Raw genomic sequence first — 14,365 nt, 5'->3', positions numbered from 1 at the left:
GAGTATTGTATAGTGAAATTATTTGGAAGTAGTTTCAAACGGATGGGGAGGAAGGGAGTTAAAAACTATTAGGAAAACTTTTCGTACTTGTGCTTATTGTACTTAGTAATTACATTGTATTAGTACGAAACTATTAAAACTTTAATTATAATTGCGTCTCTAATCTGGCTATTAAAACTTGGGGTATTTGTGGTAACTGTAAAAATAGTTTTTGTTAGTTTTCTAATTTCAATAATTTATCAATATTATCATGACCTAGCCTGGCACGCAACCAGGGATGATGAAATTCACATTACACTTTTAAATCGTAACCACATATGCCAAAATACTGAATTTTATTTGGTATAGAAATAGATTAAATCTAAAACCAAGATCTCAATCTAAACTGTCCAGGACTATGGTGGAGATTTAAAGTTAAAACCTAATTCCAAATAGATAAAGCTAACGGGTTTGTACCAAATTGTGCAACACTTATTCAGTTTGATGTTACGGATGTATGTTGAACATACATGAAAAACAGACACATATTATCTTCTAATTTGTCAAAACCAAAAAGTACGACCGTATTGAGATAAAAAATACAGTTTCCTCTTGTTGCCATGCAGATGGAACTGAATGTCCAATCGTTCAGTAAACAGTGAGGAATTCAGCGAGAATGAATAGTAAGCCTCATTACTGCTTCAAACAACTCAGCGCACACACACACAGAGAAGTGGGTAATTCCATTCGGTGATGGAAAACTGTCTCTCCATGCATACCACTCGTTTGAAATGAATATGCTAATCAAATTGTTTGGATCCCTCTAAAGTAACTTTGTCTCTTTTAATGACACTAGTCTATATTCCTAACGGTTCGTTATAAATATTGGTGTAACATTTTTAGTTACACCATTTAATGGCGGGTACGTTGAAAGTGATTTTCAGCAAGCCAAACGTGAAATACTGTTCGGAATTTTGACTGTTTGTAAAAAATTTTGCTACAACCACAACCAAAACTAGTTGTTCCAGTTTTAATAAAATTTGTTACGAAAGTAATTTAAATAAGTATTGAAATAGATTAACGTTTTAAAATTGTTCCAAAATAAGGGCTATTTCTGGAAAGTTCATATTTGCTCCTGTTTGATCATATCTTAAAGGACGCTATTATTCCCATTAATGACTTCATTTACTTTGGTTCCCGCACATCCCACTACCTTAGAGAATATTTAAAACTACCTTGAAGCACTTACTACATATTACTGTAAGTTTGATTTCTGCGCTCTGATTTGACCATAGTTCAAGGCAAGATAGTCCATGATGATAACTCTTCTACTCAGTACTTTTGAAACAACCTGATTTACTTTAAATGCCTGTTTAACCCTATATGGGCCTCAACGTTGAATGAAAACCATTTAAATTTGGAACACAATTAACTTCCATTGTGTCAGTAACACATGTAATATGTTTATTACAGTCAAAATTCAATCAAAGTCGGAGATAGTGATCGTAATCTTGTTGCATACAGAATGCATACGTAATGGGACCATCATGTGTTCGTAGGTAACAGGTGTCTATTATGGGTACATGGCAACCAAAATTGTTCTGACTATCGAAAACCTTAATAGCGTCTGTTCTGAGTGTCTGAAATGACTGTTTCCCTTTAAGAAGCTTTGGACTTGATCGTGGGTTGTACATAGCCCCGACTGATGAATACAAAGAAAGCAAAGTCCGTCACGGCTGTTTAGATAACAAGTTATAACCGTCAATAATTAAAACAGCAGATATTATAAATACATTCCAAACAATTCCTTCCTTTAATAGTATTTTACAAGCAAAATTTCACTCTTCCGTACTGGGATGTTACTACGATGGCAAAACTAATAGCATATTACCCCTCTGAGAATTTGTTAATATGACGTAAAAAATAGACTAATAATATCTTTCTTATATTAATGGGTTAATAGTTATTACAGTCCTCGACTGTATAGGATTATGCCGTCTAAAACTCATAAAAATGTGTTCTTTCACTGTGTGGACTCTTAGATATATCAAAATAAGGAAATTAAAAATCCATTGTTACTCAAAACAAATGATTAATAAACTCATCATATGTTGTTATTGTTGAGATATAGACGCAATATACACCTCATATAAACGCTGTTTCATTGTATAAAGGTTGTAAGCCGTTTTAAATTTTTGGACATTGATTCTGAGAAAAATACAACTGTGGCACTCGTAACAAAAGACAATGACAAATTATCTAAATCCTGTTAAGAATTTTAATAAGCCATCGTAAATAATACATTTTAAACAAACAGTACATTAATTAATTGGTGCACGTATTGTAAAAAACGAGCAGTGCGATAATTGATAAACAGCTGGAGGTTGATTGGCAGTAATTGAAGATTTAATGGAACGATGAAGTCATAATTAGTTACATGAAGCTAAACGTTTTACTACAATTATTCGAAGTGGCTATGAGTGTGCTTGCCGAGATCGTTAAAGGTTCTCTTGATTTACAGAGGCAGAATAATTGTTGATTGAGTAATGCAACGTAAAGATGAAACTACTTCATCACACACTTTAAGTCAAATGATGAAGTAATAAATTAGCAAAATTATTCTCTTTTGCATGTTTGTATATTATGAACTCTTTGAAGTGTTAGGAGTAAAAATAGTTCAAAGGCAAATTTTGATATCGATGCATTTGTGGACAAGTCTTTTTACCCCAAGCAAGTTTCGAATAATTTTATGACTGTTTAAAGTAAATGTATTAGTTAAAACATTAAGTTTAAAAATCGTGTTGCTAATTAATAACTTTTTCAGTGATTAGATTGTTGTACAAATTTAGGGGATGAGCGTTTCTGAGTGAACATAACAGGAGTATTAATGTTTTATGGGGTAGTTTTCATTTTAACGATAAATGCGATCAATTCGCGTGTCCTAAAATATTAAAAGGTAGCATTACGCCACAATACACGCCATGTAACAAGTTTGGCTGAGTTGCTCGCCAAAATTTAAATCTATACCTCATTTCGTTATCGAGGTATCTCCCTGAGATCTCTCACTCAGCAAAACCCCATAGAATAACATGCATCATCATGGAAATCTTTCTTGTCTGTACACAAATAAACCCATACAACGCCTTTTTTAAAGGACCAAACAAAAATGAACGAAAATCTTATCAAACAATTGAAGAAAGTAATTTCATTACATCTGTTACTATTTAATATGATAAAATATCAAGTGACTGTACTCATGCTTCTTCAGAAATTTCATAAACTCATACAATTTTGTCGTTGTCATCATGGTAACTCGTAAGACCAATGTAAAAATGTTTCGTAACTCTCAGCAAAATCCAATCGAGTGACATGCATCATGATCAAATTCAATGTTGCCTATATAGACATGAAGCTTCGTGCAAAGTTTTAAGTCTATATAGCGGAATTTGTTCTCGCAATGTCGTGCGGGCAAACAGACAGACGTAAATGAAATATTTTTTATCCCCTTGCGTGATAGGTTTTCTTTCCTATAGGAATATATCTATCACTTCATTTCGTTCTCAACTTGCTAAAGCGACAATACATATGGTTTTTGATGGTTCATAACATATACTTTTTATATGGATAATAAGCACCATGTTACTCGTAATAGGTACAGGGATGATAAATACAGTTAATAGCAGGCCAAATATTCTGCCTCACAGTAAAATTTCCTGAAAACTATAAATATTAAATGGAGGTCTTAAATGATTAACAAAGTAATGCCTGAGAAACCCAATAAATCTAGGAACTTACGGCATTAACGTGTTATATGAACCATGACTACTGGCTGGATGAATAAGCTAGCTACGACAGCGGTAACCCATCCAGAAGTAGCCATTCTAGTCGTTGCTTGATTCGATTACTTTGTGACAAGCATTGTATCCACTAGACTACCCTGCTGGCAGATACGCTTCATTTGTCAAGCGTATGTGTGTGGGCTCACGGTGGGAAAAGTGTCACACAAACGATGTCACGGACGCGACCACGCTATTCGTATTGTCCGGATACACAATGTAAGGATGTTATCCTTAGCTCTTTATTGATCAAAACAAAAAATAATACAGCATTTATCGTTTTTTTATACTCCCTTTTGGATGCATTTTAAATTCACAAAAGGAACATCTAGAGTGTCAAAAGAGATTTCGATTGATACCAAATACGCATATATATAATAATAATAATAAACTGTGCAAAAGTCGAGCAATACTTAACATATAAAATTCAATACATATTAATATAGTTTCTACACAAAACTGGAGCATCTGATCAAAATAGAGTTGTAATAAAATTATCTTGTAAAACAGCTGTTTTAAAACAACTAGAAGAGTAATGTTCCACACGGTGAAGTTTGTGGTTAAAAGTTTTGCTTTACCAGTTTACCATTTAGTTTGAAATTTCTAGAGAACTATTAGAATCAGGAATACAGTTAAAGTTAAAATGTATAGTTCTTTATTTTTCATGGAAATTATAAAAATGTCTAAGAGAACAATAATTTCTATAAATGCAATTATTGAGGATAAATTTTAAAATCTTCTTTTCTTATTGAAATTACGGAACTAAATTTGTGAACTAAAGTAAAAACATTGTTTAAATGCGGCCTGTAAAGTTAAAGCACTCTAATTTAATATATGTATATCCTAATCAAAACGTTTTGACACGTTAGTGTAAGTAAAGAGTAATCAGTAAAACATTCACTCTTATAGAAAAATGTGTCACTGTGATAGCGATAGAAATGGTTTACTAAAAACATGGGAATTTTCTACCAATATATTCCATTATCATGTAAATTCAAACTGAAAATATGACACCAGTCTGTAGCACATTGCTGCAGTAGTAGTTTCAGAAACGTAAGAAAGTGTATTCGATGATATTACACTCAACTTATTTCTCCAAACGTCTATTACTGAATAATGTTATAAGTTTTTTTATATATGCCACATTAAATCCGTGTAGCACGTGACCTCTTGGGGTACATGGGGGAATAGGTACCGTCTAGTATTTACAAAGAATATCCTCTTGAATGAAAACATGGTGAGGATCGATAGAGGTGTTCCTGGTACAAATGGCAGGTAGTAAAATATATATTGATGCTGTATTATTAGATTATAAATAGCGGAACCTCGTAGTTGGGGGAAAAGTATCCTGATTTGTCAGTATCTGTGATTGTTTAATATTGTAAGTGTTTCAGATTGATTTCCATCAGCTCACTTGGAAATACGCATTAAATGCCCAGCTGTAAACAAAAAAAAATAAAAAAATGTTAATAGTTTTATTTCTTTCCATCCAAAATTTGTATATTTTTATTAACATTGCCCATTAAATGGTAAATATTATCTTTTATGGGTGAATGATATTTATGTGGGTAGTCGTAGTATACACTTTTAATTTATTATATTTCTCTTTTCATCAAACTAATTAGTAACAATTTTACGTCTGCTTACATTACCGACACTCCCTGAGTGTGAATAAAGGGGGTTACACATGTACTGAAGCTATAAAAAAGCTATGTACAAAAAGGTACATAGGTACCTTTGTAAAAGGTAAAAGGTATGTTTGTTGATATTATGAGTTAAAGGTTTTGTTATCAGTTTCAATTTTTGATATAGCTTATAAATTAAAACTGATAACCAAAATATTTGTTGTTAAGGCAAAAATTATTATCGATAAAAAGAAATTAAGTAAAGTGAACTATTCTTAAGATATAAAAGATCTGTTGAGTATTAATTACGTTTTATACCACTTTATTTGACTCAGATAAAACATTTTAGAGCTTTAATTAGAACAATATAACGTGAGGAAACAAAGTACTTTAATTAGCCTAAACGAAGTTTGTAAGTTAAACAAAAGATCCCATTGTAACTCGTAACTTGTAGTTTATTGTAACTCCTATAAAATGTTTACCTTCTCTTAATAAAACAAGAAGTTAAGGAACTGTTTACCAACATCCTGCCCAACATTCTGTACACAAATATCTTTCTTTCCAATAATGTTGGTAGGTCTGGTCTGGTTTTGGTCATTATGAAAATATTGGTCTATTATATTGTACATTTTACAAACTTCTATATCTGTGATTTATGTTCGACAATGTAAATTTCAAAATTAACTTCCATAGAAAACTTGCATTATTTTATGTTTATAGTTTGCTATAGACGATGGATTGTTTGAAAAAATAAAAGGATTTTGCACATTTGCCATCGTTATATGTTACAAAAAGCATAACACTTCGTTCGAGGGGTGGAATCCACCCTTTCCCTCAGGTGTAAATAACGATTATATACATGAAATTAAAACCTAAAAAGTGCAGCTGCTTTGTTGAGTGGCATAATATTGCAGTACTTTATAAATTTTAAGAGCATATTATAAGGTTTTATCACACCTGAGGAAGAGGGTAGATTGTAACCCTCGAAAAGTAGTTTTAAGCTCTTTATAACATATAAAAATGGTAAATCCTATTACTCATTGTCTATTTTATTACCATTTTTTCGTTTTCAAATTAATTGGTAATGTCTCTGGAATGCTTAAACCAAAATGTAACCTACCTCTTGATATTGACTCTTGAACTAATTATTACCACATTGTGCATCGTGTAGAAGATAATAGAAGAGATTTGTAAACATTAAAACTTTAGAGACGGTGCCACAGTGACCTCGAAAATACGTTTATCCTAGATTATTGAACCAAAATTAATCAGTCAAACTTGATATGTCAAAACGTGCAAGTAATGTCATACGTATATTTATTTCATATTGTCCACCCAAGATATACAAGAAACCAAGAAATAATAGAGACCACATCCATTAGTTCATCTTTAACCAACCTGAATGGCGAGAGACAAGGATGAGGCATTTTTTTCAGAGTTGACTAAAGTCGTCTGGTGAGCGGCGTCGGCGGTTTGAACCATTGCTCCGGTTCTTGAAAGTGGACAGAAGACAACCTGATGCTGATAACCAGTGCTTTACGGCAGAGTCAGAGGCCGAACACTCGATAAAGATGGAGTTTGCAGCCAAACTTTCAATCACTCTTCCAGTCAAATTATTCCATCTATGTTTTAAAGGATGAGTCTGGAATACACATATTCCAGTTAGATCTAGTTACTTAATGTAATTGTGGAACATATTTTGAGGTAACGATTGCAATAAAAGTAAGCTTTGAAATCTTTAAGCTCCTTGTGTCCCTTGTGTCTATGATAATTTTAGATTTTAATATTTAAACGTAGTATTAGTTTCATTAATAACGCAGCTATTAATGAAGCAATTTGAGATTCCTTTGATTTAGTTGAAGATCTGAATTTAAAAACTTAACGCGTTACATTTTAATTGTTGTGGATCAAATAGTAAGAAAAATGTATATATTAACTTTTCTTACACACTGAAAATAGTTGAATATAAGATAAAACATTTCTTCAAGTTATGAAAGAGTTAGAAGAGCTTAAAAGGGAGGGGTCTATAAATTGAAGTACTGTAATCCTATAAGGTGCTTACGTAGTGAATAATTTAAATACAGCCTGGAAACACCTAGTCTGGTGGTGTGATCTGTTTTTGCTTCAGAACATATGTTATTACTTTACAATGAATAGAACTTTAAGATAACTTCGTTGAATAAAAGACATTTAACAATGTAACACAAGTTTTAGATTGATCAATTCACGTAGAATTACAGACTTTTAAACAGGGTAGTATTTAGATAAGTTTTAAATAAGGCCCTGCCCCTAAAAAACGAGTCAAGATGAAAAAGTAAAATTCTTACAGTATGTACAAGAAACATAGAAAGTCTAACAGACTTAGAAATGAAAAACCTACCCCTCAATTTAATCTTAATTCAACATCGAGGTCGCAAACACTTCGGAAGTGCCATTATATATGGCTTCAATAAATTACATTAAACAAATTTGTTATCAGGTTTAACAGGTAAATTTTAAATTAATTTTATAGAAATAATGAATAATATATTAAGAACCTTGAAATAGTGTTGAAGCGATGAGAATCCTATAGCAATTCAAGTATGTAGCTTGGTGTCTCCATAGCGGAAGTGCTGACACAGACTGAAGTGGTGGCACTCGTTATCGTCTATTGAGTTTAGGGGCAATAAAAGCTCTTCGTATCGAGATCTCGATACTCTCTTTAATTGGATAGGCTAATTTGTGTCATTGAGTTCGTCATCTAATTGTTAAATAAATGAGTAGCCAACAAGATATTGGGTTTTATCAATTAATGTTTACACTTTCTTAACCGATTAGTACAATCACATTTATGTTACTTTGTGTGACGAATGTGATGGAACCGACAGAGGGATAAGTCTAACAATTACACAAAGCTCTCTTTTCATAAATTTATACTTTTTTGTTTTGTTGATATTATTTCCAATAATAATTTAACTGGCCGAGTGCTATCGAAACCTATACTTCAAGGCCTTGAAAAATTTCGTTTCTACCAGTATTCGGCACAATATTTCGAGAATGAAATGACTTTAAAATACTATTGAAGCTTCATTTCGATATCTCATTTCATGGAATTTTACGAACATGTTTCATTCGACTTATGGGTAGCGATTTTGCGAACAAAGTATCATACGACATTTTCAGATAATGTACGACTTATGTAGTTTAATTTTAAGTTTAGTTAAATTTAACATTAAAATTAATTTTTAAGTAGTTACGAATAAGTCCTCTGATGGAGAATTAACACAGGGGGCTGGGCAAATGTAGTTTCTGCCTTCCTGTGTATTTGTCTATCTTTCCACACGAAATGTCAAGAACGAAATGACCTATAGGTTTGAAATTTTGCACGTAGCTTCATTTCTATATGGGAAACATCGAGTTTTTGACGGTGCAATTCACACTATGTGATTTGGCTGAGCGTTATGGTTACCTGGTATTATAGGTAATCATAAACACAACTAGAACGTTGCAGAATAAATTAATTTGTAAAAGAGAGTGCAATCACATGAAATTTTAACATTTAGTTCTAGAGTAAACCTTTCCACGATGACTTAAAAAAGTGGGGGACTCCTAACTTCTTGTAAATTATAAACTTTTTCAAGCCGCTGGCACAAAAATCATATGTTATACTAATACGTCTTCATTCAAATAATAAAATACTTTAATTACTATATCACCATGTAATTTAATTATTTCTGATAATTTCTTAATCCTGTGTTTATTGACAGAATATACCATATTTCCAGGACACTGTATGCTCCGAATAAAGTGTAGGATATAACCACTTGCGGCTTCAGTTCACAACTGTAATGACGGGCCATATCAGTCGTTACAACCCGGGATAAACGGGCGCTGTGCTGTATAATACCCTGGACCGTTATATTCTCAACTTCCTCCGCAGGGTAGCAATTGAAACCCGTTTGCGTTATGATACAGATAAACACTGCGAATGGTTTCCATTGCTCGATATAATACTCAACAGAATTTAAATTGTTATTCGCTACTCCGGATGGTCTAAACCTGAATATTTCCCAATGTTGTCATAAAATTAGTTTTATTAGCAGCGTGCACGTCATCATGAATTTTCCTAATTTATTATAGATATTAACAGCTGTAAAAAGGATCATACTATTTAATAGCTCTTCCTCGTGGTACCATTAGTACAATACTGCAGTTTGAATCAGAGCTGATATGCTGATTAATAACCAACCATATGACTTTAATATGATTAAGGGTGTGTAAATTATGAACTAAATTAGGATTGTTAATGTTGAAAATTCAGCCAAGAAACAAATAAAAGAAAGCAGAGTAGAAAGGAAACTACTTTAGAGTCAAAAAAATACAAACAAGATTAAAATTAATCACCAGGAGCGTTTGAAGGTATAGGAAGTAGTATCAAGGTTTACTTATAAGCATGATTTTACAAACCTTGTTTTTGGCTTATGTTATTCGAAGTATTTTCTTTTGAATCAAGCAATCTTAAAAGTCTAAAATTCTTTCTAGAAATAGATAACCACAATACGTATAAGTGTTTTTAAAATACTAAATATTTAAAAAATCCAATTTGTCAAAAGCGTTTTTTATAATAATAATAATAATAAAATAATATTACCCGCATATAATTATAATATATTTTATAAACCATGTACACTAAAATACGTGTTGAAAATTTCAAGAAAATTGGTTTTTAAAGTTATTGGTTAATAACAGATTAGTAACTTGATCCATTAGATAAAAAGTTATAGGTTCGTAGTTAACTGATGAATTCCCCTTTTAAATAGCACCAGTCTAAAAATGTACATCTCTATACTTAGTCATATGCTTGTAATTATGCCGAATAGATTACTTATTGATTAGACACAGTTTTCTCGTATAGTGAATATTAGTAACTCATGGTGACTCCTTAATGTATTAAGTCATCACTAAGATCAATACACAGATATTTGTGATGGGGGGAGGGGGAGAACCTCTATTCCTTTATTCATATACTTCCCTGTCGAGGTACAAAATCGAGGAGAATGTAAGCTTGCGAATAATTGCGTAAAAAGTAATTGTAAAGTTTGGATTTCGAGGTATCACGAAGAATTCCTAAAGCTAGCGCTATAAATTGGGAGGAATCACCATATCTCTGTGTCAATTTTGGAAACGTTACGTCTAGTTAGGAAGTCATGAGAAAAGTGTCCTTTTGAGGAGACAGCCCCAAAAACATTCAGTAACTCGGTGACGTTAGTGAGGAAAGATAGTGACCTGAAGTTTAAATAGATAAGTAAAACCATATTCTATAGAAGTCTCAATCATTATAAAATATTGTACTATGAAATATAATATTATTGATTTACTCATAAGATTATCTTCAAACTGTGTAAGAGAATAGATTATTATTATTATTATGGTTTTCACTGAATTTATTGCAAATTATTTCAATTGACTTTTAACATAAAAACTTCTTTATTTCCGGGACAATCTAGGTATAATAAACGAGAGAAGTTATATTAATTAGAGTCCAACAACAAATTTTTGAAACGAAAATTATTCTTATTCCGATTCTGAAAGAATTCATAGTTTACTTGGAGCTCTTAGTAGTTACTTAACTGAAGTTAAAGTGCTTCTTTGAAAGTTACAACTCGTTTGTGAATAAAAAAAACTGTCTTGTCAAAAGCAGTTTGTTCAATTGACAGTGAATTATTGTTATATTTTAAAGAAAATGACGCAATGCCTTTGGTTGTATTTTTCGTTTTCAACATATTACAACCAAGTAATATAAAAAAAATATATATTTATCCGATTCTGAAACATAAAAATTTTATGGAAATTAAAAAGCAACAATCACTTCATTTAATAATAATTATAGGAAAAATATTACAAAAAAAATATAAAACTAGCCTTACATGACTCTAGAAAATTAGTACTAGGTCTTTTATTTGGAAAGCGCTACGACCAGTTGCTGCAGTGAAAAATCTGTTTCTGTGTATATTATATATGTTTTAGATAGATTGAATTTACCATCGTAATAATCAATGATAAAGTTATAGAATCTTTACCTTATATAACACAATACAAGACAATTTAAAAGTTTAGTTATTTACTTAATTACGAAGCTCGAAGAGTTTGTGGCACATAACAGATAGTGTCATTGTATTCATCATAACAAAGTGTTAGAATTTGTAAAGAAAATGCATGCCTCGTGACATAAAATTATTTACTACTTAACAATAATGGGCGGTGGATTAGTATCAATATGTGACAAAGTATAAACAAAATACGGAGATACACTCACTCTATAGAATAACTTCAAACGCATTCCGTAAACCAGTTAAAGCCCCTACTGAGAATTTGTAATTGTAATTATAATTCTATAACGTACCACTGCTGCTTTCACAAACTTGAATTTGAATTGCAGCTATATTTGTGTAATGCCCTTTGACATAATTATTTTGATTTAGGTATTGCTTAGTTAATTAACTGTACCTTATTTCATTATATATATGATTTAGTATTTATTTTAATTATTGCATTACCATAATGTGCCTAGGCTATACTTATTAATTATGTAATCATCTCTTGTCAATGTTATTACTGGTTGTCATCATATAAAGGTTGATCATGCTTGGTAATAAAATTATCTTTACATTGTTGAATATTAATTTTAACTCATGCTCAGTTCTCCGGGTTTAACCTGTTTTATAAGTTAGTTGTGCATTGTTGTAGGAATAAAATAAGGGAATCAAGTAAATACTGCATAACAAAGTTTAAAACATCGAATGTATGAAATGTATCTCAAGTTGATGCGAAGCGAGATGTTTCTACATGACTGGTGAAAAAAATTGAGTGAAAAAGGCCATTTTCCAGGATTATTTGAAAACGACCGGTGATCAAAATAGAGTTAACAGCACTTTTATCTAGCATCATGTGGACACTACCTGTGAAAAAGTACTACCTGAGTTAAAAGTGACACGACTTTAAGCCAAATCGAATTAACAGATCCATTTTCCAGAACAAGACTAGTTGAAAAAAAAAAAAAAAAAAAAAAAAAAAACAGGGTAAACGGCGTGATTTTTGAGTATTATTTGGACACGACCGGTTACATACTCGTAAGTCGACGAAAACATCTATCGGACCTAAATCAGCTGTTCAGGGGCTGTGACATCCCAAACAGTGGTGATTAATGTCTTCTATGACATGGCGTGACTTTACATCAATTAATCTTGTAGACCAACCAGCAACCCTCTTCTTGTATTGGAGGATATTTTTGTTCTATACGTACATTCTAAGTTTAATGTCACCGGGGGAAACATCTTCTGTGAATTATTTCACAGAAACTAATTGTTTGAAGTATTAAGAAAATATGATAAGATAAACAATCAAGATAGCCTTAAATGTATACCAGTTCTACAAGTAATTAAATTATTATTGTGGGATTGGTGAACAAATAGTTATAGTTTTTCTTTCAAAATTGCACACTGTATAGTAAAAAAAAAAACAGTGAAATTCAATAAATGTAGATCCTACAATTCATTAAGGAATTAACTGATGTTATGAATGATAGCGTTCTCCAGTTAAAATAAACTTTACAGAAAATACTTATAACTTTTTTGTAATTTTATAATATCTAAACTCGATCTCTCTTACATAAAATTATTAAAATATTACAGTAGTAGCCTAAATTTATAGCTCCGTATTAAAAATATCATGCAAAACTTCAACCCGTATCAAATGTTTTGTTCAAAGAGAATACAGATTCAAATTGAAATTGGGTATATTATTAGCAATAGCAACATTGCATTAAGAATTAGCTACAATTTAAAAATATGTCCTATTTTCCTGAAACCAAGAGAAATACGACAAGGGATAAATCGACTGGAACGGTAATTGAGTAACCACTGTTAGAGTATAGATCGATGGGAGCACGGCAGATCCGCTTGACTAGGCATCACTTAATCAAGTCTGACGATATCATTGCTTATTATGAGCAAACTTGGCAAGTTCTGCCTATCAGTATATTTGTCGAAACAGTTAAACACGTATACTTGTTTTAAAAGTTTTTACTAATATAACGAGTTTATGACAATAAAAATAATAATTATTATAATATAAATTTTGTGGAATGGAAAATTTAATCTCATAATTAAGAATAATTATTATTCCTAAGAATGCGATTAATGGTGTTTAGGATTCTAGTATTAGTTACCTAAATTATGAAAGTTTTTTAAATAATGTTTTATCCAACAAAAACAGTGTTTATATAAAACTAAAAACACTTTCCAACAACATTTATTGCCTGCCCAGAAAAATATCTATATTAAAAGTTATATCACAAGCCGAAATGGTGAGTAGCTAAATTGCATTGATATATATATATATATATATATATATATATATATATATATAATCTGTATTGTAACATAGATTAATTTATATAACATAATATCTTTTTTAATCTGGTAGTAATAAGCATATACTCTGCACTGTGCTTATACATGTTTGACAGCATGTTCTACACAAACTAATTCGATAAACATCACTGAATACCAATTTTTTTTTTGTTATTGAAGTGTAAAGGGAGACAGATTACTTACATGGGAACAGCCAGCTTGGAATAATTCTCACATACCTGAAACAATACAATTTAATTAAAGAAATCGCTTGACTTTAGATTTTACAGTTATTATCAATATACGAGGCTTTTATATACATATTAGAGGTTACGTTTTTTTTTATTTTTTTGGGTAAGGAGGGGGGAAATCTTCCCAAGATATCCCGGAGGATATTGTCGCATTCGCAAGATGTGCCTACCGCCTAAACCCCCCTCCTTTGGTTGCCAACTGTCAGGTCTGAACCATAAAACCCATTTCTTCTGCCTCTGAGTCCCTGTGGAAACCGCCGTTAGGCATTACTTCGCAGGGAGAG

General features: G+C 31.5%; 1 protein-coding gene across 8 annotated transcripts in view; it reads right to left on the bottom strand.

Annotated features, from left to right (window-relative positions):
* LOC124362904 (endothelin-converting enzyme homolog) overlaps nucleotides 1–14,365 on the bottom strand; it is a 530,214-nt gene that overhangs the window by 77,201 nt on the left and 438,648 nt on the right. For 2 of the 8 annotated variants that reach the window (XM_046817790.1, XM_046817789.1), the window contains exon 2: nucleotides 14,035–14,069. The exons of 3 other annotated variants lie outside the window; for them this stretch is intronic. Coding sequence is in view for 2 of the 5 variants with exons in the window: in XM_046817784.1 (XP_046673740.1) it covers nucleotides 6,839–6,922 (84 nt within the window). In the remaining 3 variants the exon portion in view is untranslated. Of the gene's footprint in view, nucleotides 1–6,838; nucleotides 7,083–7,977; nucleotides 8,115–14,034; nucleotides 14,070–14,365 lie in introns of those variants that run through there. 3 more of the 8 variants (XM_046817784.1, XM_046817783.1, XM_046817788.1) reach the window with 3 other exon arrangements.

The sequence above is a fragment of the Homalodisca vitripennis genome, chromosome 5 (assembly GCF_021130785.1).
Source record: "Homalodisca vitripennis isolate AUS2020 chromosome 5, UT_GWSS_2.1, whole genome shotgun sequence".
In the NCBI taxonomy this organism is placed as follows: domain Eukaryota; kingdom Metazoa; phylum Arthropoda; class Insecta; order Hemiptera; family Cicadellidae; genus Homalodisca; species Homalodisca vitripennis.
Note: the sequence above shows the minus strand (reverse complement) of the source record. Positions and strands in the feature narration are given on the sequence as shown.